Source organism: Saccopteryx leptura, chromosome 1, assembly GCF_036850995.1.
Source record: "Saccopteryx leptura isolate mSacLep1 chromosome 1, mSacLep1_pri_phased_curated, whole genome shotgun sequence".
Lineage (NCBI taxonomy): Eukaryota > Metazoa > Chordata > Mammalia > Chiroptera > Emballonuridae > Saccopteryx > Saccopteryx leptura.
Window position 1 is genome coordinate 20,056,578 of NC_089503.1, and position 25,827 is coordinate 20,082,404.

Here is a 25,827-nt window from a genome sequence, read left to right on the forward strand (position 1 = left end):
GCCGTAGGCGGTTTTAGGTAAAGCATGACACAATCCGATTATGTTCTAACAGGATCACTCTGCCGAGTGTTAGAACACACTGCCACCTGCAAGAGCGGGAGCAGGGGGACAGCTAGAGGCCACCACCAGGTCTGGGCAGGAGCTGCAACGAGGGAGGAAGTGATGAGAGTGATGGGGGGAGCCACAGGACCTGCTGACAGACGAGACACAGTGGGTAAGGGAAAAGGGGCTCAGCCCTGCTTACCCCTCATGGCATCCAGCAGAGTTTGTCATTTACTTTGTACAATTAATTTATTAACGTCTGAAGCTCCCTCCTCACAACCGACTAGTCCATCGGGATGGAAACCATGCCTAGTTCCACTCACCATCATATCCTGAGCATCTGGTACACTGCTTAGCACACACAGTTAGCACTTAATAAATATTTGTTAAATAAATACATGATTTCAACTACACAGATGCAAAAACTGAAGCTCAAAGAGGATTAAACGATTTGCCAAGATCACAAAGCTAGCCAGTAACAGAACTGGTTCTCTGAAGCCAGGCCTTCTGACTCCAAATCCAGAGCCCTTCCACCACTTACCCATAATTCAACTGCCCAAGCAGACCTAGCTTCTCATAAAAGTATCTTTTCGGACTCAGCTCAGGGTCCCTGCCTTTGTAAAGCCCTCACCATCTCCACGCCAGCAATCGTGCGCCTCTCACTCTTCTCTGAGCACCCCCAGCCAGGGCTGTGGCTCATCGCAGTATCTGGTAGTAACTGGTTTACTTGTCTGCCCGCCCCAGACTGAGAGCTTCGCGGAGATAAGGCCTGACCTTGATGTCTTTGTATCCCCATACCTGACACAGACCTGGCCAAGAAGGCACACATGTTTTCGTGGAGATATAAATGACTGGAAGTGACTTGTCACTGCTCTAAGACACAAAGAATCGCATACCCTCCTCTTCCAGGCTGATTAAAGCTCCCTCTTCTGTTCTGGGCTCCGTCGCCCCCTGCTTGCATCTGTTAGAGCACTTAACACATAATGTTACAACTGGTTTGTCTTCCTCACTAAGTTCTAACTTCCTTAATAGCACAGACTATATTATTCACAGTAGGCTTTCCAATAAATGTGAAATGAATAAATGAATACACATACACATAGATGAATGCTACTTAAATTATCCAAATATCTGTAGTGATCAGACTTGGATAGAAATATCGAAAGAGTTGGGAATGGAGAAAGCAATTAAGCATCTAAGACCAAGTCAAGCCTGAGAAGTATATACAAAAAAAACAACAACTAATTTTCAATACTCTTTAACCTCCCAAGTCCTAGGGAAATAAAATAACGCGGGGCTGTGGGCTATTCTGTCCACTGGAGCACTGACAGCCACACCAAGCAGAACCCCATCTGCCCGTCTCTGTACCTGGGACTGTTTCTGAGCTTTCACCACATGGAGGACTCCACCTCCAGCTAGTCACATTATGCAAATTCAGTAAAGACTAGAGCAGTGGGTCTCAACTAGGGTTACAAACCATACCTGGCAGCTTTAAAATTCAGCATTCCTGAGGACAAAGCCCAGGCATTTAAAAAAGGCATTTAAAAAGTTCTCCAGTACGTATACTCTGCAGGCTCTACAAACCACTGTGTTTGGCCAAGGGTTGGAAAATGCTTTCTGTAAAGGGCCAAGGAGGAAATAGTCAGGCTTTCTGTGCCAGATAATCTGTTGCAACTATTCAACTCTGACACTGTAACACCATAACAGCCATAGATAATATGTAAAAATTAAAGGGTGTGGCTGGGTTTTGATAAAACTTTATTTATAAAAACTGGCAATCTGCCATACTTGGTTCACAAGCCTCAGTTAGCCAACCTCTGCTCTAGGCCAATGGACTGACTCTCCCAAAGGAAAACATAGCAAACAGCTCTCACGCCTAGGAATGCATTACAATGACTTGGGGGCTTCGAAAACCTAATACACAGAGACTACTCCTGTAAAGTTAGTTAGAAAGTAACACCCACCTCTTCCAGTCAAGAACTTCGGAGAAAGGCAAAATATAGGAGTCTGCAATGACAACTGGGACACAGCCAGCCCGTAACACGTCACTCAGTACCGCCTGGCCCAGCCGAGCCCCACGGAGGACCACACAGAAAGTAGCCTCCTGCAAAAACAGAAGCCACAGAAGGGATTACACACCAGTTTTGCTGACCCACTCACTCTGATCCCTGCAGACCACGAAGATCTCCCAAAGGCTGACGCCCAGCAATACTGCAGCATCTTGACACACAGATGCTAAAAGATAACAGCTCGCACCAGTAACACTTGAAAAGGTAACTGGTTGCAACATTTCACATTCCTGCCCTTCAGTGTTACTTCAGTGCTCCCACCCTTGGCATCCTGAAAATGTTTAAACACGTCTAAGTCTTGCTCTGGACACTCAACAATCTGACTCCCCACAGACCAGTCTGTTTCGGCCCTAGCGTCCTAGGTCAACACACCAGGGCACAGGAGCTGGACGCCACACTCACTACAGCCGACCTGTAACAGGATTGTCTTGTCTGGGCATATCGGGCTCCCTAAACTAGAGGCCTCCCTAAGGAAGGTATCAAATCTTGTTTCATCTTCCTACTCTCCACAGCATCGAGCAGTGTGCTTTGCATGGAGAAGATATTCATTTCATCAATGTGATGCCTTTGAAAACACATTAAGACAGACCTGGGATGTTTTAAGAAAATATATCAAAAAATGCAAAATCTCAAAAGATATCTTCCCCATTCAATCCCTCAACACAGGGACCATTTGGAAAAATAAGAAAATCACAGGAGATAAAAACAGTTGCAATAGGTAAACCAAAATAAGACAAGACCCTATCTCTAACACAGTTCCTCCCAGCTTCTGCCTTTTCAGGAGGTGGGGGAGTTTATATAAAAAAAAAAAAGACAGACTATTTCATATTTAAAGCTAGAGAGAAATAACGTTTAGAAAAAAATGTGAAGAAACTCAATATGCCAAACTCCTCCGGGGATAAATGAGAAAGGCAGCGAGTCAGAGGAGAGAATCAGTCATGGGCCAGAGGGGCAGGTGGACAGCTCTGCCGGTCCGAAGAGTCGGCGTCCAGATGCGGACATGTGTGCTGATAACCATTTTTCCTGTCTAGACAAAGGTTACTATAAATACTCCTGTTCACATCACCGCTGTTATCAGTCAGACATTCCAGAGGAGATGCAGCACTTTCTAAGAGAAAGTATTTTAACAATCTCAGCATGGGCCAGTTCTCTTTGGAGATTAAAAAAAATATATCGCACCAGCTCCTCACTATTTCTCCTTGAACTAACCTGTCTGCATTTTAAATACTTAAGTGAACAAAACCCAATGTCTCCTTTCCTAGCCCCCATGCCCTTGGAATGTCAAATATCCTGCTTATAAAATATCCCCAAAGGGACCGCTCTGCTGGCAGTTACGGAAGTACTGCCATCCTGTGATTTTAGTGTAGGACATGCCACCAGCAGGATGTGCCAAGGGTGACAAAACACCAAAGACAAAACGGTGACTAAAAATAACCCCTTCCACCCCCAGGAAGAGCTGACTGCCCTGGCTGCAGTCAGACACAAGCTGCTGCTTACAGAAGAGGCTTTCTCTGACTGGCTTTTGGATTCAGGGGTAAAGCAAAATACATCTGCCTGCTTCGTCTATGGGCTTCTCCATAAATCAGACCTGCAGTTTTGAAGTATAATGAGTATCTGAAAGGTGTATGAACACTCACAGGCCGAGCGGCTTTGCACAAACAATGCGCCAGACCTCAAAGCACCTGCAGGTCTACGCTCCCAGAGAAGAGCAGCACTACGGCTCATCTCGCCTCGGGGAATTCTAGTTGCAAGTGGAGAACATTCCTGTTTGTCGGGGTTAGTTTTCCTCCGTGGAAGTGACGCGGCGGAGCCCTGAGAGAGGGAGGCACGGCACTCACCTGCAGCACGCGGGGGTAATCGAAGACCTGCTGCCTGTGGCAGCGCTTCCGCGAGGGAAGGACGTCCTCAGAGAGGTCGGTGCACTTATCCAGCACCAGCACCGACTCTCCGTGTTTGTCCTGAAGGGCTGCCAGTTCCTCTCGGTACTCGGGATGCAGGGACATCTGGGATGACAGGAGGAAGTATCGCCGGGGACTGTCAAGGAGGAAAAGGCGACTGGAGAGCTGCAGCTGGTGTGTTAGCCAAGTTAAGACAAACTCTGACCGTAAACATGCAGCAATAAGTGTTTTCTCAGCAGTCTTCACGTCTCTTGATTGGGGTGGGGGGATAATATCTGTAGCATGGCTGAATGCTTAAAAGATTATACACTGCAAGAGAGTAAGCTATTATTCACTCAGGTTCTGAAATATTATGATAGTTAAAATTTTTATTTGGGAAAAGTTCTTAATGTTTTGAGAAATGCTTACAATATGCCAAGCTTAGAGAGTATGCTATAAATGTGTGTGTGTGTGTGTGTGTGTGTGTGTGTGTGTGTGTGTAACATGAGAGAAACTGAGTGACTGGTTAACTGATGGGAAGAGACACCCACATGTTCTCACTAGTTACACGGGATTCTCTGATCTGCAAAGAGGCTGAGGGCTGGCCGCGTCCTCCAGGCAGGAAAAGCAGGAAACCTAACGGGCCGTGCTGGCTGTCGCACCGGAAGAGACGAAGGCCAGCTCTGGCTGGGAGTGGCAGCCTTCAGCTATGAAGGAGCCCCAGGGAAAGAAAGCGCCCGTGCTGAGGGCCACCCAGACAGGAGGAAGACCACGCTGGGAAGGGAGAACAAGTGGACAAAATACCTCTACCCGAGGATGGAATCAGCCTTCACATCTGGGTAGCAAGGAGGCTAAAAAGAAAAGATTCCCAAGAATCTAGTGGCATTAGATCTCCATAAGAGATAAAAATGAGAACACAGAGTTAGTAAGCTAGAAGTCAAGAGGAAAGTCTTTTTTTTTTTTTTTGACAGAGACAAAGAGAAGGACAGATAGAGACAGACAGACAGGAAGGGAGAGAGATGAGAAACATCAATTCTTCATTGCAGCTCCTTAGTTTCATTGATTGCTTTCTGGTATGTGCCTTGACAAGGGGGCTGCAGCAGAGCGAATGATCCCTTGCTCAAGCCAGTGACCTTGGGGTCACGTCTATGATCAAACACTCAAGCTGGGAGCCTCCACTCAAGCCGGATGAGCCTGTGCTCATGCCAGAGACCTTGGGGTTTCGAACCTGGGTCGTTTGCATCCCGGTCTGATGCTCTATCCATGGCGCCACCGCCTGGTCAGGCAAGGGGAAAGTCTTGGGGAGAGTAGATGATAAGTAAATCCCTCCTAGAAGGCAAGACTCCCAGAAAACAGAGGTTACAGAGCATAAACACTACACAGATTGAGAGACCACTAGAGAAGAAAAATATAGAGCAGGTTCCAAGCAGAAATGAAATACTCATCACACCTAGAAGCAGTACTCACTAAAATTGACCTCTAACTGCTACAGACCAGGGAAAACACAAGGGCTACAAGTCTATTCATAAGAAAGGACCAAAAGCCTATACTCTGAACCACCTCTCTTTTCTTTCCTTGCTTTAGGGAGAAAGGAAGGGTAATTGTTTTATTTTTCTTTAGTTTCTTAGACTTATTTAGAGGTTCATATAATCATTACCAAATAATACAATTATTCTCTAACTGAGGCTGTCATCTTTAACTGAGCATGAAGCTTCCGTCCAAAACGCACAGCGCAATGGGCAGAGAAGGCGGACAATGGCCCAGCCAGACTGGCTACCTGAACTCCAGAACAGAGCAACACATCATAGCCAGACTGCGTACAAATCCCCAAACCATTTCTTTCGGTAATTTCTTTGTACAGCTGAACTAAAAGCAAAGGGCATTTCCCACACCACAGTGAGGAAAGAAGGAATAAGCAGATTCCCCAGAACCTCACCGTCCAAAAGCAATTAGCCACATCAGGCCATTTACATTAAAATTAATTAAAATTAAAAACTCAGTTTCTCAGTCATATTACCCACATTCCCAGTGCTCAGTGGCCATGTGTGGCTAGTGAGTGCCTGAAGCACAAATACAGACCACCACCTCAAAGCAGGAAGTTCTATTTGCTAGAACTGCCCAGGACGGTAGCTCAGACCCAGGGCCAGGGTAAGGCTGGTGGCGGCAAGAAGGACATGGAACAGCACCCGTCAGGCACAACCTGGATTAGCTACACAGATGGTTCTTCTCAGCCTGGGCAATTTCCCCCTAAGGTATAATTTATTGAACAATATGCTGAATATTCACACCTAAAAGTGTGCCTTCTAGACAATGAAACAGACTCTTGGTTTCTACTCCCACCTCTGAGCCCCAACAAGTTTTCTTTTGTGAAAGCATGCATTACCAGAGGGACGCCTTAGTGACGGGAAGACCAGACACAGGGAGCACTCACACGGCACCTCACAGAGTTTCTGTACTCAATCTGTCTGCTTAAAAAGCAGAAAAAGCAATCGAGTCAAACTCACAGGATAAGCAGGAAAACTACGTTAACAGTTAAAACTATCTGAAAATAAAATGGGTTGCAAGAGTTATTTTTATTACAAATCAGAAAACTTCTCATTTAGAAATTACAGTGAAAAGTCATACATCAAGTTGGGCTACATGGCCTCGAAAGGTCTTTCCAGTTCCTAAAACACCGGTCCATGGAAGCTGCTGGTGTTTCTGGAGACCATCTATTTAAGGAGAGCTGCTAGCCTAAAGCGGGTGCTCTACGCTGTGTAAGTAAGAACAGACACGGTGGCATCTGAGAGGGTGTCCATGCAGGACGATGCAGTGTTGCAGTCCCAGCAGGAAGAGGGCGATTCCCCATGACAAGGTGGCCCACAAGGAGACCTACTGCTTGGGGAAGAGCAGGGAAGTGGGCCGGCACAAGGGATGAGAGCCCTAAAAGGGAGGCTGAGGTCTCTGCACAGTGGGAAGGGGCAGAGGTAGCTACAGCCACCCTGCATGGGATGTTGGAGATCAAGTGAGGTCAGCAGGACATCTGGAACCCCAGAGCGGCGTCTGAGCCTGGGCAGGCAGAAAAGGGGGCCCCCGTTGTGGGGAGGGTGATGCACTGGTAGTATCACCCCAGTGTGGGCCGTTAGAACCCAGACGGGGTGAGCAGAATATCTACGCTTGGGAGTGGCGAGGCGGGGACAGCACGAGGAGCACAATGGGGGGCTGTGGAGTCTGAGTGAGGGAAGAGGCATCTGTGCAGTGGTGGGGGTCAGTGGCAGCAACAGAATTTTGGTTACATGCAAGAGGGTTGATCAAATCAGATTTTGAGGATAATGGGAGCCAGATTCCTCACTGTCAGAGAGGGAGTTGCAAATATGAACTGGAGATAGCAATAGGAACGCATGGCTTTCAATGTACATACATTTAAACAGAGGTTCACTTACACAGGTGCAGAAATGAGTACAGATGTTAATGTGTGGTGTCCGAAAACCTCCCAAGTACCAAGACTCTGGGTTAGACGTCACTGTTAGGAAACAAAGTGGCCTAGCAGGGAGTCACCAGGACCAGTGGTCCCCACTGATCCCACTACTCTGTTTTCAACAAAAATGTGCATATTTCTGTTGAAAATGTGAACAAGAGTCTGAAAACATTCCCCCTGTTCCTGCTGGTTCTCCCTGAACTGACAGATGGAAGATGGAGTATGCCCGTTTCAGTTTTTAGCAAACGAAATGTTCAGGTAGACTTGTTTTTCTTTTAAGGGCTAAAAATACTAGCCAAGATTTTCATGCTGCCTCCCAGCAGTGTGATATCTGAGTTTAAGTAAAATCATGCTGAGAATTTCAAGTCTCCCTCAATAGTAACAGTTGTAAGCTCCCAATTTAGTTCCTCTTACAGAGAACATGGCAAGAATTCCAGCTGAGGCCAGCACAGCTGTGAGAAGAAGCTATCAATAGCAACAGCCCTCAGCTTCCCATTGAAAAAAATCGAGAGAGCTTTAAAATAAAAATAAAAGCAAAGCTCTTGCTACTCTAGATAGCCCTCAAGAGATGTGGGAATTCCCTTAAAAAGTAACTCTCACAAAGAGCAACAAATCCAAAATGCTGCCGTGAGGTCACCCACCCCTCCTCCCAGCCCCTGGAAAGGATGATGAGAATGGAGCCTGTCTTTGCCTTAGCTTTTCTTCCTTTACTTTTTTTTTTTTTTTTTTTTTTTGGGGGGGGGGGGGGGAGGCAGGGTGTTGTTTATAAAAGAAATGCCACAGCTGCAGGGCCATACTGCGGACTACAGGGGAAATGCGGGTTCGAGTTCAGTTGTAGAAATCCGCCATCTGGCCAGCAGAGGGAGGGTCATGCCCAGTACAGCCGGGAGCTTTCCTCTGCTGCCCTCCAACGTATGTGTCGGCATCATGTATTCTGTCCACATCTAGTTCCTGAACCACTGAGCCAGGGACTTCAGAAACCCCCTGAGACCTCAAGTGATCTAGTTAAAGATCTTAATTTCAGTCTAATGACATATTGTACAACACTTAGATTCACAAAGAAAATACCGCCAATACAGCAGATTAAGTCTTTGAAACAAATTACTTAAAAATAATCTTTACTGTTCAGAGTGACTTGTTCTTTGTTTTTACTATGTCTTTTCTTTTTGGTATGTTCTCTGCCCTGGATTAAATCTGAAGAAAACTAAGAGTCCTAAACCAATGTAAGAGCTAGATTACACTAGAGAGAGAAGATAATAAAGAGAAGTTGGTTCAAGCAGTTATAAGTCAGGGGCCCGGGACAGATCCGTCTCCACCGCTCTCTCCCCGCCCCGCCCAGGCCTCTCAACCGCTACGCTGCTGACATTTGGATCCAATCATTCTCTGTTGTGGGGAGTTGCTGAGCACTGGAAAGGTTTAGTAGCATCCCTGGCCTCCACCCAGAAGATGCCAGGAGCACCCAGTGCAGAGCTGACTTGACACAGCAGGCCTGACTGTTCTCCTTTGCAAGATGTCCCTTGGGCAGCGTGTGGGAACTTCGACTTGGGCGATTTCCCACCATCCTTTGAACTGATAAGGACTCTGCCCAAACTGTTTGTACAAACAATGTGGCTTATACTGAACACCTGCTTTCCTTCAGGAGTGGGGAATTTTGGCACATGCCACACAGACTGCCCATGTGATTAGCTCCCACTGAGCCTCTGTGGGCTCACGGCACACATGCTGTCACAGCCTGTTGCAGGGGAATTACACCACCCTGTGCGGTGCCACTGGGAGGGGCCCTTGCATGCCTGCACTGCACTGGGCTTCCCTGGACTTCACCCCACGCGCTTTTCCCTCTGCTCACTGTGCTCTGTATCCGACTGCTGTAGCACATCACACAGTGGGTACAACTGTATGCTGACTCCCGTGAGTGCTTCTGGCAAATCACTGAAACTGAAGGAGGCCTTCGGGGTCCGACACACATACCCCCTCAGTCATCACAGTAAAACACGGCTCCAACTATTACTTAATGTTCCCAGGGGGACAAAACCAATCCTCCTCCCCTGCTGAGAACCACCAGCCTAGCTATAGTCGGTCCACACTGGCCTTCAGTCCAGGTCTGAACTGAACTGAACTGAACTAAACAATTTCCAGAAGAACCTCAGGAAAATAAAAAGGAAACATGAAGCAAAGGGTTAAAAAAAAAAAAAAAAACAACAAAAAAAAAAACCTCAAAAATCACACAACTGATTTAAATTTAAGTAAATGCTCACAGAAGCAGCAGGGGTGGAGTAAACTTGCTTCAAGTTCAATCAACTCATCTCTACTCATAATAGTTAATCACGTCTAGTGCTACATCATGCCAAATTAAGGTATCAGGTACACGACAGAAACTTGTACCAGCCCAAAGGTACAGCTGTATTAACAAAGAATACCCTTTCCCAATTTATAGAAATCCAGCCTCGAAACACGCCACTGAACTCTATCATTTTCTCCGGTCTATAAATTCTCCATAAGATTTTTTTTTTTATGTTCACCTTATGATGATCTAAAAAAGTATTATAGACATGTTTTCCTCATATTTAATGATGAATACTGCTAAGTATTTTTCAGTGTTCAAGTCTGTATTTACTGGGCTGCAATTTTTTTTAACTTTGCTATCTGCTTGAGTATTTTCATGATGAAATATTGGGGAAAAATATGAATCACGCATCTCTACAAGATAAAGATAATAATGTCGTAATATGCTATATAAAGGGAAGTTTCCTATTGTTCAAATAGAAAAAGTAATATGGAGAAGTATATCACCATGCAGCATGCCACAGTAAAAGCATGTCAAGCACAAAAAAAATTAACTCCATATTCACCTTGAAAGATGCAATTCAGTTTCAAAGAAAAAGCCCCAGCTATCACGTTATGTTAATCTGAATTGATTTTGTAAATTTGTTTGTATTTAATTTGCAAATTTGTTTTAGTTTTGTAGTTGTACACACACAGAGTTTAGATCTTTGTTTTTATTTGTACTTATTCAAGTTGCATGATTTAAAAAAAAGTAATTAAAATTCAAAGGACCTTAAATAGCTTTAAAAAAACCTTGAAAAATAAGAACAAAAATTGGAGGAATCAATTTAATAATTTCAGAACTCGCTACAAAATTATAGTAATCAAGACCATGGGGTGATGGCCTAAGGAAAGACACATACCAGAGGAGCAGAATTGAGAGTCCAGAAATACACCCACATTGATTTTCAACAATGGTGCCAAGATCACTCAATGGAAAAAGAACAGTCTTTTCAACAAGTGTTGCTAAGACAACTGGATATCCACAAGTAAAACGATGAAGTTGGACCTCTACCTCACACCCTGTAAAAAATTAACGCAAAATGGATCAAAAACCAAACTGTAGAAGATAAAACTTTTAAATTCTTAGAAGAAAACATAGGTATAAATCTTTATGACCTTGAATTAGGCAATGGTTTTTTAAGTATGACACCAAAATCACAAGGAACCAAAGGAAAAATAAATTGGAGATCATTAAAATTAGAAACATTTGGGTGTGTCAAAGGACACTATCAAGAAAGTGAAAAGACAACCTACAGAATAAGATAAAATATTTGCAAATCATATCTAAACTACACAAAAAATTCTCACAACTCAACAATAAAAACAAAATCCAACTTGGAAATGGCAAATGATTTGAATAGATTTTTTTCAAAGAGGTCATATCAATAACCAATAAGCACATGAAAAGATACTCAACACTATTAATCATTAGACATATTCAAATCAAAACCACAATAAGATATCACCTCATAACCACTATGATGGCTAGAATAAAAAAGAGAGACAAAGCCCTGGCCGGTTGGCTCAGTGGTAGAGCGTCAGCCTGGCGTGCAGGAGTCCTGGGTTCGATTCCCAGCCAGGGCACACAGGAGAAGTGCCCATCTGCTTCTCCACCCCTCCCCCTCTCCTCCCTCTCTGTCTCTCTCTTCCCCTCCCGCAGCTGAGGCTCCATTGGAGCAAAGTTGGCCCGGGCGCTGCGGATGGCTCCTTGGCCTCTGCCCCAGGCACTAGAGTGGCTCTGGTCGCAACAGAGCAACACCCCAGATGGGCAGAGCATCGCCCCCTGGTGGACATGCCGGGTGGATCCCGGTCAGGCGCATGCGGGAGTCTGTCTGACTGCCTCCCCATTTCCAACTTCAGAAAAACACACAAAAAAAAAAAAAAAAAAAAGAGAGAGACAATAACAAGTGTTGTCAAGGTTATGGAGAAACTGGAACCCTCATACATTGCTGGTGCAATTAAAATGGTGCAGCCATTCTGGAAAGCAACCGGCAGTTTCTCAAAAAGTTAAACATAGAGTGATCACATGACTCAGTAATTCTACTCCTAGGTATACAGCCAAGAGAATTAAGAACATATGTTTACACAAAAACTTACAGAAATGTTGATAGCAGCATTATTCATAACTGCTATAAAGTAGCAACAACCCAAATCTCTGTCAACTGATGAATGGATAAATAAAAAGTGGTATAGTGGTATATCCATCCATATGATGAAATACTATTCAGCCAAGAAAGGAATGAAGTATTGAGTCTATGCTACAAAATGGCTAAACCTTGAGCCATTATGCTAAGTGAAAAAAGACACAGAAGGTCACATATTGTATGACCACACTTATATGAAATGTCCAGAATGAGCAAATCCAGGGAGACAGAAAGTACATTAGTGGTACTGCTCGAGGCAGTAGGTACAAAGTTTAGGGGCAGGATAGAGTGACAGCTAATAGGTACTTGGATTTATTCTGGGGGTGATGAAAATGTTCCAGAATTAGATAGTAGTGATGATGATAGTTGTACAATTTTGTGAATATACTAAAAAAGCACAGAATTGTATCAAATCAACACACCATATACCTAAAGCTCACACAGTGTTATGTGTTAATTATATCTCAACTTTCAGAAACTCACTGAATGGTAAATTTTAAAATTGTTCATTTTATGATATATTAACTATATCTCAATTAAAAAAATAAATTAAGTTAACTCTGGGAGTCCACTAACAGAAAAATCTTCAGAAAGTTGCTCTGAGCAACAGGTTCATGAAAGATCCAGTCTCTTTGAACTACTCTGCATTTGCTAAGGGCAGAGGCAAAGAAGTTTCCATCTCACCTGAGCTATTTTACATGTTATCTAAATAACAAAATTTGCTATGGGTAAAGTAAGTTCCACAGTCTGGTCCCAGACTACCTGGCAGGACACACATACACAGGAGAGAAAGGTGTTCCCTTTGGAAAAGTTCTCTTCACAAAGAATCCATAAAGGCTTCTCAGGGGAAGTTTGGGATGCTCTGAGAATGATTCCAGTTGTTCTCAAATTATTGCTTTGAGACTCATTTCTAAGCCTAAATATACATGTGGGCTTTTCAATCTCACCCAGCATAATACTTCGAGGGGCAATGTACAAAGCAGGCATCTTCATACGGGAACTCTTGGCACACAAGTGAAGAATTCTCATCACGTCTGTTTCAAGCTCCCTGAGAGTCTCACCGTGAATGAGCACAACTTAGACCACAGCGAAAAACAGGAGACAAAATGCCCCACACGGCATGCTGTCCGCCCTTTCCATTTACTCACTCACACATCAAAAGCATGAGCCAACCGCGTGCCAGGCACAGAGAACATGGCAGTTACAGCCCAGACCTGGCACCAGCTTCACTGCACTTACAAAATCCAAAGGAGAGGCTCTGAGCAAGTCATTGCAACAGGGCTCCCTGCGTGGTCCACTAGCGAAGGGCAGACTTGTGATGGGAACAGAGAGCAGAAAGATCATTCCAGGGGTGAAGAAAGTGCCCCTCGAATAGGAGGTATTCAAGCTGAAATCTAAGATATGGGCAGGTCATTAGTCTGATGACAATGGAAAAATATATATTTCCAGACAATGAAGAGTTGTAATCCAGAAAAAGCAGAGAGAACAAAGCTTGTTCTAAGAACTAAAAGAAAAAACAAAATCTAGAGATAGAGACAGTGGTCTAGTGACAGAGGGACTTGAAAAACATTTAAAGGAGTCTGTGCTTTATCCTAAGGACCATGTCAGACTGGAGCAGGGAAACCAAACAGGAGGCCATTTCAGCAATCTAAGGGGACAGTGACCATAACCTGGCACAGGGAGGGGGCCGAGGACATGCAGACGGAGACAGAGCTAAGAAATATGTAGGTTGTAGAATCAGTAAGACTCATTCTTTTGCTGTAGAAGTAAGAGAGAGGAAGGAGGTGAGGACAGCACGCAGACCGATTTGGAACGCGTGGCAAACAGCACTGCCCATTTACTGAGAGGACACTGAGGAAGATCAGGACGGGGGGCGCCCCAAGGACCCGGCCTGTAACTGACACTCTGATTGCTGAGACACCCTCCGTGCTGAGTCCTGCAGGCATCGCACAGCACACCTGGCAGTGCGCATGCGCCTTACCCTGGCCCCTTCTCTGGAAGGTCCGCCTCCGCCGACAGCGGACTGTAAACAGGAATGCTCACATCGTAGCCTTGTCGGTAAGTCCACGTAGAAAAGCCACCGCCAGCCAACAGAGCCCTGAAAGCAAAAAAAATTGTTAAATAATAAGAAGGTATTCATTCTGATAAGCTCTGTAGAAAGGAACAGGACTACACTAAGTCCTCACTTAACATCATAGACAGGTTCTATAACTTTAAGCAAAATGACATATAACAAAATCAATTTTACCACAGGTTAATCAACATAAACAAGAATTAAATTCTTACTGCATCTCATCAATGTTATAAGGAAACGAAGTTAAACAAAATTACATTACTTAAGGACCTACTAGAATTGACTTTTTTTTTTTTTTGTGACAGAGACAGACAGAGAGACAGACAGGGATAGACAGACAGGAAGGGAGAGAGATGAGAAGCATCAATTCTTCATTGCGACACCTTAGTTGTTCATTGATTGCTTTCTCATATGTGCTTTGACCGGGGGGCTACAGCAGACCAAGTGACCCCTTGCTCAAGCTAGTGACCTTGGGTCCAAGTTGGTGAGCTTTGCTCAAACCAGATGAGCCTGCGCTCAAGCCGCAACCTCAGGGTTTCGACCTGGGTCCTCTGCATCCCAGGCTGACACTCTATCCACTGAGCCACCGCCCGATCAGGCTAGACTTGGTTCTTAATATCAACAACAGCTAATGTTTACTTAGTCATTTTCCCATAAAGACACTGTGCTAAATGTTTTACATCACATCTCCTGGACATCAGCTGAATTCCGTCTCTGAGCTACCAGCCTTCCTCTGGGGTCCTCGTAGTCTTTCCTTACTTTCCATTTAGAAAGAATATATATCACAGCCCAGAGGACACCCTCTGAACAGCCCCTCTGCTACCTTATTCAGATCCCATTCCCATCTCCCAAAAGTCATTCCCTAGTCTTGAACACATTTACAATAATGGGAATAACAACAAGTCTGCATAGGAAGACTGGCTGGGGCAGTCATCTACTCACTGACTAGAGCAGGGGTCCCCAAACTACGGCCCGCGGGCCACATGCGGCCCCCTGAGGCCATTTATCCGGCCCCCACCGCACTTCTGGAAGGGGCGCCTGTTTCATTGGTGGTCAGTGAGAGGAGCATAGTTCCCATTGAAATACTGGTCAGTTTGTTGATTTAAATTTACTTGTTCTTTATTTTAAATATTGTATTTGTTCCCGTTTTGTTTTTTTACTTTAAAATAAGATATGTGCAGTGTGCATAGGGATTTGTTCATAGTTTTTTTATACTCCGGCCCTCCAACAGTCTGAGGGACAGAGAACTGGCCCCCTATGTAAAAAGTTTGGGGACCCCTGGACTAGAGTCTCGGGCGACAATGGGCACAGGAATTGGAGACAGCAAAGTAGCACATCTCACACTGCACACGTCCCAGCTCCTCTCCAGTTCCCACCCCAAGCCCTTCTTTCCACTGTCATCCCAGAGCAATGCGTGAATCGTGTGGCTCTCCCAGCAATTCTCATCCCCTCGGTTACTCAATCCCGTTAACCCAATTCCCTGCACAGGAAGCAGAATCCAGAATTGGACCTTCAGTGCTTCTCTTGCAGTTTGCATGCACTAGCTTTTCCCTCAATTAGAAAGCTGTGAACACACTGTTTTAATGGGATCCAGCAAGTAGTGTAATGACACTTCATCAGAGAAAGGAAGCAGGTGTATATCACACCAACTTTTATTGTTATTCTGTCTTTAGGATTCCAAAGCCATCAAAATCACTTACTGGGCAAAGTTTTGCCAGTTTCAAGCACTGCAGTGTAAGCCTCAATGTCTGAACTAAGAAACCACACTTTGCAATATTGATTGCTACCAATCCTCTCCTTGCCCTGATGACAGAATACATTCCCTTCTAACATGACCAGTTAAAGTTCAAAGATTTTCAAACCACCCCTGGAAATCCCAATCTGTTTGTTTAAGCTTTCTGAAACCAAGAATTGGTTAGTGAGGTAATGTGCAGGCTAAAAATCTCTGCAGCTGCCAGTCGACTCTGTAAAACTTAATGACTATCCTTAGTACCAACATACGGTCCTATTTTTCCTGATTAGCATTCAGCAGTGAATGCATCCAACATGAGTCTGGGCAGGTTCCACGGCCATGACGGCAAGCAGACTGTGCGGGCGCCAGGACCTCTGTGCAGAGAAGCAAACACGGATCCAGCACACAGGCAGTGGGCAGTCTAAGTAAGCCCGGGTAGTGGGTGATTAGATATTACACCCACAGCCCCAGAGGACAGGAGTGTGCGTATGTGGTGAGAAAGGAAGCAGGTGTATATCACACCAATGTTTACTGTTACTGTGTCCCTAGGACCCCAAACTTTAGTCTGTTCCCTGGGGGAGTGGGGGAGCTAAGCACTAGTAGTTGAAAAGCATGCAATCCGAAGCATGTCTTATGTCACAGATCACACACGTGCAATCTCTATTTGTGATCTCGGGAAGAGCCACGACAGCCATTAATCACACAGACCCCACACCAGCCCTGTTATTGACAAGACGTCAACTTTAAGTCACTGTATCATCTTCTGCCAAGGTTTCCATAACAGTATAATGAAGAAAATATTGCAAGCATCCCTTGCTTGAAAGAACACGTGTTTTACATTGACTGAAAAGTGAATTTCTGAGACGCACATTCTGTTTTCCCATTATGTCTCCCAAAATCAGAGATCAGTTCCAAAGCTGCAAGACAGTGGGAAGTAACCTCGCAGCTAAAAGAGTATTAATGATGATCAGATTCATGCCAGACTCAGTGTCAGATCCCTCAGAGTGTCCTCTGGCATTTCTAGCACTTTCCAGGACTTCCTGGCTCTAGGTCATGTCCTCTGTCACTGAACCCTCCCAATGGCCTCGTGTCCTTCCGGTCCCTAGTCCAGGTCTTTCCTCAGATGTTCTCACAGTTCTCCTCCTCCTCCTGAGTACGCATCGTGCCTAAACACAGTTTGGCTATAAGTTTAGCCTTTGCTTTGTTTTCAACCATGCATGCAATCTGGCCTGTAAATCCCTCAAATATAAAGCTTAAGGTTTTGCAAAAAGAAAAAAAAAGCTGACCAATTCCACTGATCACACAGGGTGAGGCAAAAGGAGATTTACAGTTGTCTGTATGGAAAGCAATACAATAAGTAATAATACAAGAATAAATAAATTCTGTCTTTCACATACTCACAACTGTAAACCTACTTTTGCCCCACCCTGTACTTATTTATTGAATCAAGCAAATCTATAAGACAGGTAAATTTGAACAATGGTTAGATATTTGGTGAATATTTGGTAACATCAGAGAATTACTATTAATTTTTAGGTATAATAGTACTATAGTTGGTTTTTCAAAAAGCTCTTACTGTGCAGATTCAAACGGGAACATTTACAGATGCAATGCTGTAACATCTGGGGTGTGCTTCTAGGTAACCTGGGCAGGAGTGCAGATGAATGGAGACGGACTGAGTTGATGATTACTGAAGCTGGACAGGTAGTCACACTTTTTATACTGGTTTGAAGTTTTCCATAACAAGTGTAAATTAATAAATATACACCCACACAAAGTAGAAATCTGTGAGAGCTATGTGCAAAGAAAGAATAATAAAAGTCCAAGGTAGTAATATTATAGGACATATCTGAGAAAACAAAGATCGGTAAAGTAAAGCACTGAAGAAGTATAATATGCTTCCAATTAAGTTAAATACGCACATGTGTGTGTGTGTGTGTGTGTGTGTGTAGTTTGTGTGTAAACCCATAAATACACATAGTTATTTGCAAAACAGCGATTCCCTTCCAGTAGGGGTGAAAAGAGAGGGAAGTTTGGAAGCACAAGTTTACATTTTATTCTTTATATACTTGCATACGTTTCCAACCCTGTACAAAAAAAGTGTGTATCATAGCTATGATTTTTGAAAACTGAAAGAAATAAAAACAGATTTAAGCAGCATAAGAGATGCTCTCTGAGCAGACATTTCCTTCAGTCCTGTTTCCTGCATTTCCCCCAATAAAATAATCCTTAAATAATGACACCTACGACTTTAGGCTGAAGGAGATCTTAGAAGCAATCTAACTAGTCCATCTATTATCTAATTTCTAAATAGCCTGATATGCAGCTCCTGCTGAAACCATCCTGTATCTGGTTCTTGCCTCCTCGGAATCCAGGAATAAGAACAAAGGGTAAGAAAAATTAACAAACAAATCTTTGATTCGTTACCCCAAACATAGGACCACCTAGGTTTCAAAATGAACTTCCCACAAGCAAATTTACGGAAGGACTATATGGTGATTCATCACTTGCCACGGGATTGCTTCTAATCACTTACAAAAATACACACGCAGGGAAAACAATTCACCCTTCCTGATCTGTAACACCTAAGGACTAGCAAGAACTTAAACTCTCTCCTCACTACTTGACACTTTCCTGCAGAGAAATGAAACCCCACTTAACATGTGTAGTTGATAAAAATAAAATCCTTCTCCCATGCAGAAACATATACCAAAATGTCAGCAAAAAGCGAAATGTCTCAAACAGAAATAAGCCCTTCTCAAAATAAACCCAGAACAGCAGGTGAAGACATCACGTTCCTAACAGCTCTTTTCCTTCCCTTCTCTATTCTCTAAAGTGTTTCCCTCTCCCAAAACAACCAAATCCATAAAACAGTAGCCCACTCAGGAACACTGGGGCTGAGAGCCAAATCCGGATCGCTAGGGTTTGGCTGGTTTCTACAGAACGTGTGGAGCCTGACTGCCCTCTATCGTCCAAAACAGTTTCTACGTCAACGTTGAGGAGTGGTCCCCGTGGCCCTCTCGTAGTGATAACTGTATTTCCGGTTAGAAACACAACTCTGACTCTAGATAATACTTAAAGCAAAGAGGGCTTAGATTTAATCATCTGAGGAAAAGTTGTACTATGTAGATTTTCATAAAGGACGTTAACCTCTAACAAATTAAGAACACAGCTAGCCCTGGGCTGTTCACTCACCTTTTCCAGAGATTTTTAAGAGTTAAACATCAACTGAAATAAAATTGATTATAAATGAGTTTATGCATAAACTTATAACAATCTTACACCTTGAGTATTTCCCAGGTCTCTGATCTCGGGCCCAAGCTCTCTGCTCTCCTGGAAGCCCTGCACCCAGCACTAGAAGAGAAACCTTAGCTGGCACCTCAGTAAGCTATGCCTCTACTTCTGGCAAGTGCTCACAAATTCAGAGCTGACAAAAACCAGGCATGAACCAGGCCTTAGGGGGTGGGGGTGCTGCACTCAGAAGGCATTAACACAGGCTCTGGCCGGGTAGCCCAGTGGATAAAGCACTGACGTGGCATGAAAGAGGTCAGGGCATGAACGAGAAACAATCAGTGATTACACAACTAACTGGAACTAAGTGAACAACAAGTTGATGCCTCTCTCTCTATTTCTCTCCCTCCCCACCCAGATTAAAAATATATATACAGCCCTGGCCGGTTGGCTCAGCGGTAGAGCGTCGGCCTAGCGTGCGGAGGACCCGGGTTCGATTCCCGGCCAGGGCACATAGGAGAAGCGCCCATTTGCTTCTCCACCCCTCCGCCGCGCTTTCCTCTCTGTCTCTCTCTTCCCCTCCCGCAGCCAAGGCTCCATTGGAGCAAAGATGGCCCGGGCGCTGGGCATGGCTCTGTGGCCTCTGCCTCAGGCGCTAGAGTGGCTCTGGTCGCAATATGGCGACGCCCAGGATGGGCAGAGCATCGCCCCCTGGGGGGCAGAGCACCGCCCCTGGTGGGTGTGCCGGGTGGATCCCGGTCGGGCGCATGCGGGAGTCTGTCTGACTGTCTCTCCCTGTTTCCAGCTTCAGAAAAATGAAAAAAAAAAAAACAAAAAAAAAAAACAAAAAAAAAATATATATATACAGAAAAATAGTTTTTTAAGATGCTATTCTAGAACAGTGTTTTTCAACCAGTGTGTCACGGCACACTAGTGTGCCGTGAGACATGGACAGGTGTGCCGTGGGGAAATCAAACATGGGTCCCCAAACTATGGCCTGCGTGCCGGATACGGCCCACAGAGGCTATTTATCCGGCCTGCCGCCAGCTGCCTCCATCCGAACATAAACATTCCCCTTACAATCCCTCCAGCTATCAGCGACAGGAAGAGTGGAGGCATAGGGAACGCTCAGTGACCAATCACCTTCTAGGATTCATCCCGACCACTAGCGATGAACCAATAGTAGGCCACCTCTCATCCACACCCAGGAAGGTCCCTGCTCGGGCTGCTGCGCAGTTGTCATTGTGAGGCCGCAGTGAGTAGTTGAAGCTGCTACTCCTCCCCATGGTCCCGATTTCTAATCTTGGTCAGGACAGGAGGTAAATGTTGCCACCACTAGATGAAGCCTCAGCCTGAGCTGGTTATGTCTATCCTGATGGTGTATACAGATATTTGACCTTTTTCTTTTTAAAAGAGGCCCCCGCAGAGGGTGATATACAATGCATCACAATGTTATCTATATTGTATATGGCCTCCTGAAGGGTCATCTTCTTCAAGAGCTCAAATCTCTATATACACCATCAAAACAGACAGAGGCCCTGGCCGGTTGGCTCAGTGGTGGAGCATCGGCCTGGCGTGCAGAAGTCCCAGGTTCAATTCCCAGCCAGGAGAAGCACCCATCTGCTTCCCCACCCCTCCCCCCCTCCTTCCTCTCTGTCTCTCTCTTCCCCTCCCGCAGCCAAGGCTCCACTGGAGCAAAGATGGCCCGGGCGCTGGGGATGGCTCCTCGGCCTCTGCCCCAGGCACTGGAGTGGCTCTGGTCGCAGCAGAGCGATGCCCCGGAGGGGCAGAGCATCGCCCCCTGGTGGGCAGAGCGTCGCCCCCTGGTGGGCGTGCCGGGTGGATCCCGGTCAGGCACATGCGGGAGTCTGTCTGACTGTCTCTCCCCATTTCCGGCTTCAGAAAAAAAAAAAAAAACAGACAGAATCAAGGCCCCTGCACCCAGCTGACCATGGGATTTGAACCCACAACCTCAGGGAGAACTCTAGTATTTATCAGAATCCTTACCTAGAAAGCAAACGTCTCAATCTGACAGTAGAGATGCTCTGAGGACTTATGATGTTACACAAGTACCCAACATTTTCTAAAATTGATTTTGTCCAGTCTCTATATAGAGAGAGTATTTGCCAAATTGATTTGAACCCACAACCTTTATGAAAGCGCCAGTATCTATTAGCGGGGCTGTATATATGAGGGATACATGGGACTGTATATATGAGGTTAATGGGACTGTATATGAGGGGATGTTACATGAGACTGTATTTATAAGGGGATGTTACGTGCGACTGTATATATGAGGGATGTTACATGTGACTGTATATATGAGGGATGATACATGGGACTGTATATATGAGGGGTTACATGGGACTGTATATATGAGGGATGATACATGGGACTGTATATATGAGGTTACATGGGACTGTATATGAGGGGATGTTACGTGGGACTGTATTTATAAGGGGATGTTACGTGCAACTGTATATATGAGGGATGTTACATGGGACTGTATATATGAGGGATGTTACATGGGACTGTATATATGAGGGGGTTATCCTTTTTTATTTAACTTTTTTTTTAATAAATGTAATTTATTTAAACTTTAAATAAATTCTAGCAGTTAGAGTGTCATTTTGTGTCATTTTGGTAGGTGGTGTGCCCCAGGATTTTGTAAATGTAAAAAATGTGCCACGGCTCAAAAAAGGTTGAAAATCACTGTTCTAGAACATAAGCTGTAATTGGTTCCCCACAACAGATCTAAGAAGATCTCAGTTCTATCTCTTAAAGAGGAAAGTGCCTAGGGCAATTTTTTATTTTAACAAGCAATTCTGATTACAAAGTAGGTCCTAGTAGGCTTAGAAATATGATTACACATGAATAAAAGGGTCTTATATTTACTTAAGCCTCAGAAACCCATCACAGTGACAACCCCAAACACACCCACCTGTCTCTGGGGACATCCAGAGCCGTGTTGTAATCTGGGGGACCTCCAGGCAGCATGTTAAACAGCAGGTGGTTTGTACCTCGATCCCACCTAATAAGAAATCAAACAGGAGAATTTACACGTCAATGATGAAGAAACAAAAACAAGAACCAGTTACTGGATGATAAGTAGCAAGTATCCCCAACCTAAAATAGGGCCACCTCTCAGGCATGCAAAGGGGGCTTCCGGTGATCCGGGTAGCGCATCAGGTGTTAATCAGTCTGGAGCCACAGAAGGGAAATACGGGTGGACGTGTACTCCGAGCCTGTCCACGATAGAACTGCTTATGATCATGGAAGCCTGAAACTCTAAATGTGTGCCATTAAAGAAACAAAAAATAAATCAAATATAGAAGGTTGGTTAAATACATCATGGAACACGTGCAACATGGAATACTACACAGCCCTTAAAATTATATAGTAAAAAAGTATAAAATTTGAAAATATATTCATGATATATTTAAGGGAAAAAAGCAGTAAGACAGTATGTACTGTGTTCCTATTCTTGACTAAAATGTATATTTATATTTTTATACAGAAATATATAATTATGCATATGCATATATTTTTACAAAGATGACTGAAAAGTAACATCAAAACATTAATAATGATTATGTCTTAGAAACAGGATAAGTCTTACACTCTTTTGTTTACCTGTATTTTCAGAACTTTTACAGTGAACATGTATTTGTGGATAATAAAGATGTGGGGAAAAGTATTTAAATTTAAAAGAAAATATCTGGAGAGATGACCCGTCCATAGTTTTTACCCTCTAAGAAGTGTGAGCCCATCACAGAAGCACCGAAGGCGGACTGCTCACAGCACTGCCCTCGTGCTAAAGCACTGCCCACCCACGTCCCCTCCATGAGGGAAGAGCCAGCCCCAGGGGAGGAACATTCTTCTCGCTCCCCTTCCCTTCAGTTCCCTGAAGGACGTGGCTCCAGTCTGTAAAATACCTAGAGAGCTGGGCCAGCGCTTGCGCAGTCTCCTTAATGCGGAGCGAGTTCTGGTTCAGCACGTCGATGGAAGGGACAAACAGGCAGGCCCGGGTGATGTCGTCCGTGTAGTAGTCGCTGTCTGAGATAGCCGTGAGCAGCTCATTATACTCCCGGGAGATGGTGTTGCTGACTGGGACGCCAGAGTCATCCACGTACTTCTTCAGAGAGTAGATATACACCTTGATTTTGTTCTTTGGGTTGAAGCCACAGCGGTAGACATCAAAACACGTGTGCATTCTGCAACTGAGGTCGCCCCGCTCAGGGATGGGACTGTCGGCCGGCAGCCGGACCACGGGCACGTCTCGGACACTGCGCTTCTCTACGTTCCAGTCACTTGAGGACTCGATGGAATGAGGCCAGAACTGAAACATGCCCGTGGCAATGAGGCCCAGGAGGACAACAGAGAAGAGGGTGATGTAGTAGATTCGGTGCTTGGTCTTCATTCTTGGGATGAGGGCAGGACCCCGGATATTGTACTTGACCGACGCACACATAATGACACAGACAGCCTCTTCCTCACGCTCCTGGTCAACAGGTGAAGAAAGGAGAAAAATGAAGTATTTGGGGTAAATGACAGTTGAAAGGACTGTTTAACTTTTAATATACCTGTGTCTTTCCCTTAAGAGGTTTGATGAAATAATGAAAAGGAATTTTGACCTTTCTTTATAGATACGAATATATGCTATATAATATCTTTAACATTTAATACTACATATACTACTTAATATAAATATCTATAATATGATATAAAAATACAATTATATCCTAAATATATTCACCAAAAGCATAAGTTCGTAAACGTGTGGGGCCAGAGAAGAAAAACAAAAGTGGAACAGCTAACGACTGCTGTTTCGTTTTGTTTTCAAACACTGCATAACAACTGACGCTTCATCTGGACAAACTGAGGCGTAGTTCCCTAAAATCTGTTTCCATTCATTTATTCATTCAACCCTCTAGGGAGCAACTACCACAAATTGTAAAAGAAACAGAACCAAGCAGAGACCCCGTCTTAAAGGAATTTTCCTTCTAGTGAGAAACAAAACTGTACCAAAACGTAAGATATAGAAATACCACTAGGGCCTGACCAGGCAGTGGCGCAGTGGGTAAAGCGTCGGACCGGGATGCGGAAGACCCAGGTTCCAGACCCCGAGGTCGCTAGCTTGAGCGCGGGTTCATCTGGTTTGAGCAAAAAAAAAAAAAAGCTCACCAGCTTGAGCCCAAGGTCGCTGGCTCAAGCAAGGGGTTACTCGGTCTGCTGAAGGCCCATGGTCAAGGCGCATATGAAAAAGCAATCAATGAACAACTAAGGTGTTGCAATGCGCAACGAAAAACTAATGATTGATGCTTCTCATCTCTCCGTTCCTGTCTGTCTGTCCCTGTCTATCCCTCTCTCTGACTCTCTCTGTGTCTCTGTAAAAGGAAAAATAAAAATAAAAATAAATTATTAGAAATACCACTAGGAAAGTATCAAGTGGCAAGGGTATTAGAGAAGAAAATATTAATCTTTAATCTCCAAATAAAATATACAGCAATGTTTTATAAGAAAGGCAGTAGTTGACACATTTAGATAGAAGGAATAAAAGAATGGAGAGAGAGAGGAAAGGAGGGAAGGAAGGAAAGAGGGAGGGAGGGAAGGAGGGAGGAAGGGAGGGAGGGAGAGAGAGAGAGAGAGAAAGAGGGAGGGGGAGGGAAGGATGGAGGGAGGGAGGGAAAGAGAGAAAGAGGGAGAGGCAGGAGGGGAGGGGGAGGGAGAGATGGAGGGAGGAAAGAAGAAAGGAGGGAGGGAAGGAAGGAGGGAAAATAGGGCCAGTGTGGTGGATCAGTTTCCAAAGATTGATGCCAACAGCTACTCTCACCAGTGAATGTGCAATCCAATCCAAAGGTGGAATCTATTTCCCTTCCCATTGAATCTGGGCTAGCTTTGTTTGTGATCTGCTTTGACTAAGAGAATGTGTCAGAAGTGACATACTAGGGCTTTTGAGTCCTGGCCTTAAGAAATCCTATAGTCACTGGTTTTGTCCTCTTGGAACCCAGCTGCCACACTGTAAGGAAGGGGAGCTTCCAGTTGAAGGCAACCTCAGAAAGACCCCAATGGAACTATGTGAAGTGGACATATCCACCCCACTGACCTCTACACAGATTGCAGAATCTTTAGCAAATATGTGATTGTTGTTTTAAAGCCACTAAGAATTGGGTTAGTTTGTGACTCAATCAATTCATAACTAAATGAAATAACCATCACTGACTGATAAAAAGAAAACTCTTAGTCCCCAACTAAAAACACAGATTTCCCCTGTAGATCCTTACCAAACAAACCTCCCCTACCTGTTGTCCAGATATTAGGTGGGGACAGTAGAGCCTGGAGTGTGACTGTAACATGTCACAGACTTACCAAGTTATTGCAACGAACTAGATACTTTGGCATGCCACAAATCCAAGTCTCAATCTACAAAATGGTCTCATTCTGTTCACTCATCTTTCAGAAAAGCTATTACTATAAAGGGAAATAACTGAAAAGCTCATAGACCACCTCAGGGTTTATCAACCAATTTCACTTCAGCTAAACAGAGCTCTCCCCGGTCACTGCCCACACTGTAAAACTGCTTCCTGCCTAGCCAGCAAGGCACTGCCAAGCCTTGGCTGTTGTGATCATTACCAGCTTTTTGGGTAAAGTGTGCTGAACAGTCATGAATGATTTCTACTTGTTCCTCTCTGAGACCATGAGCTGGAACATAACAAGTTTGCTAGTCACAGACTAATGTATGAAAGCTCATACACTGTAAGCCTAAAGATTAGCATTTGGGGTATTGGATATGATATATTCTATTTGACCCATGCTAATACAACCAACAGGATGTTCCCAGCTGCCCGCCCACACTACCTCCGGCCCCGCCCCCGC

The 25,827-nt window shown here is 44.5% G+C and overlaps 1 protein-coding gene across 1 annotated transcript in view; it reads right to left on the bottom strand.

Moving 5' to 3' along the window:
- Positions 1 to 25,827, bottom strand: part of EXT2 (exostosin glycosyltransferase 2) — a 157,055-nt gene that overhangs the window by 123,608 nt on the left and 7,620 nt on the right. The window contains exons 2-6 of the mRNA XM_066362932.1: positions 22,887 to 23,452; positions 21,893 to 21,982; positions 13,896 to 14,012; positions 3,950 to 4,145; positions 2,007 to 2,146 (exon numbers count right to left, since the gene is read on the bottom strand). Of these exons, the coding sequence (XP_066219029.1) occupies positions 2,007 to 2,146; positions 3,950 to 4,145; positions 13,896 to 14,012; positions 21,893 to 21,982; positions 22,887 to 23,422 (1,079 nt within the window). The 5' untranslated portion in view covers positions 23,423 to 23,452. The remainder of the gene's footprint in view (positions 1 to 2,006; positions 2,147 to 3,949; positions 4,146 to 13,895; positions 14,013 to 21,892; positions 21,983 to 22,886; positions 23,453 to 25,827) is intronic.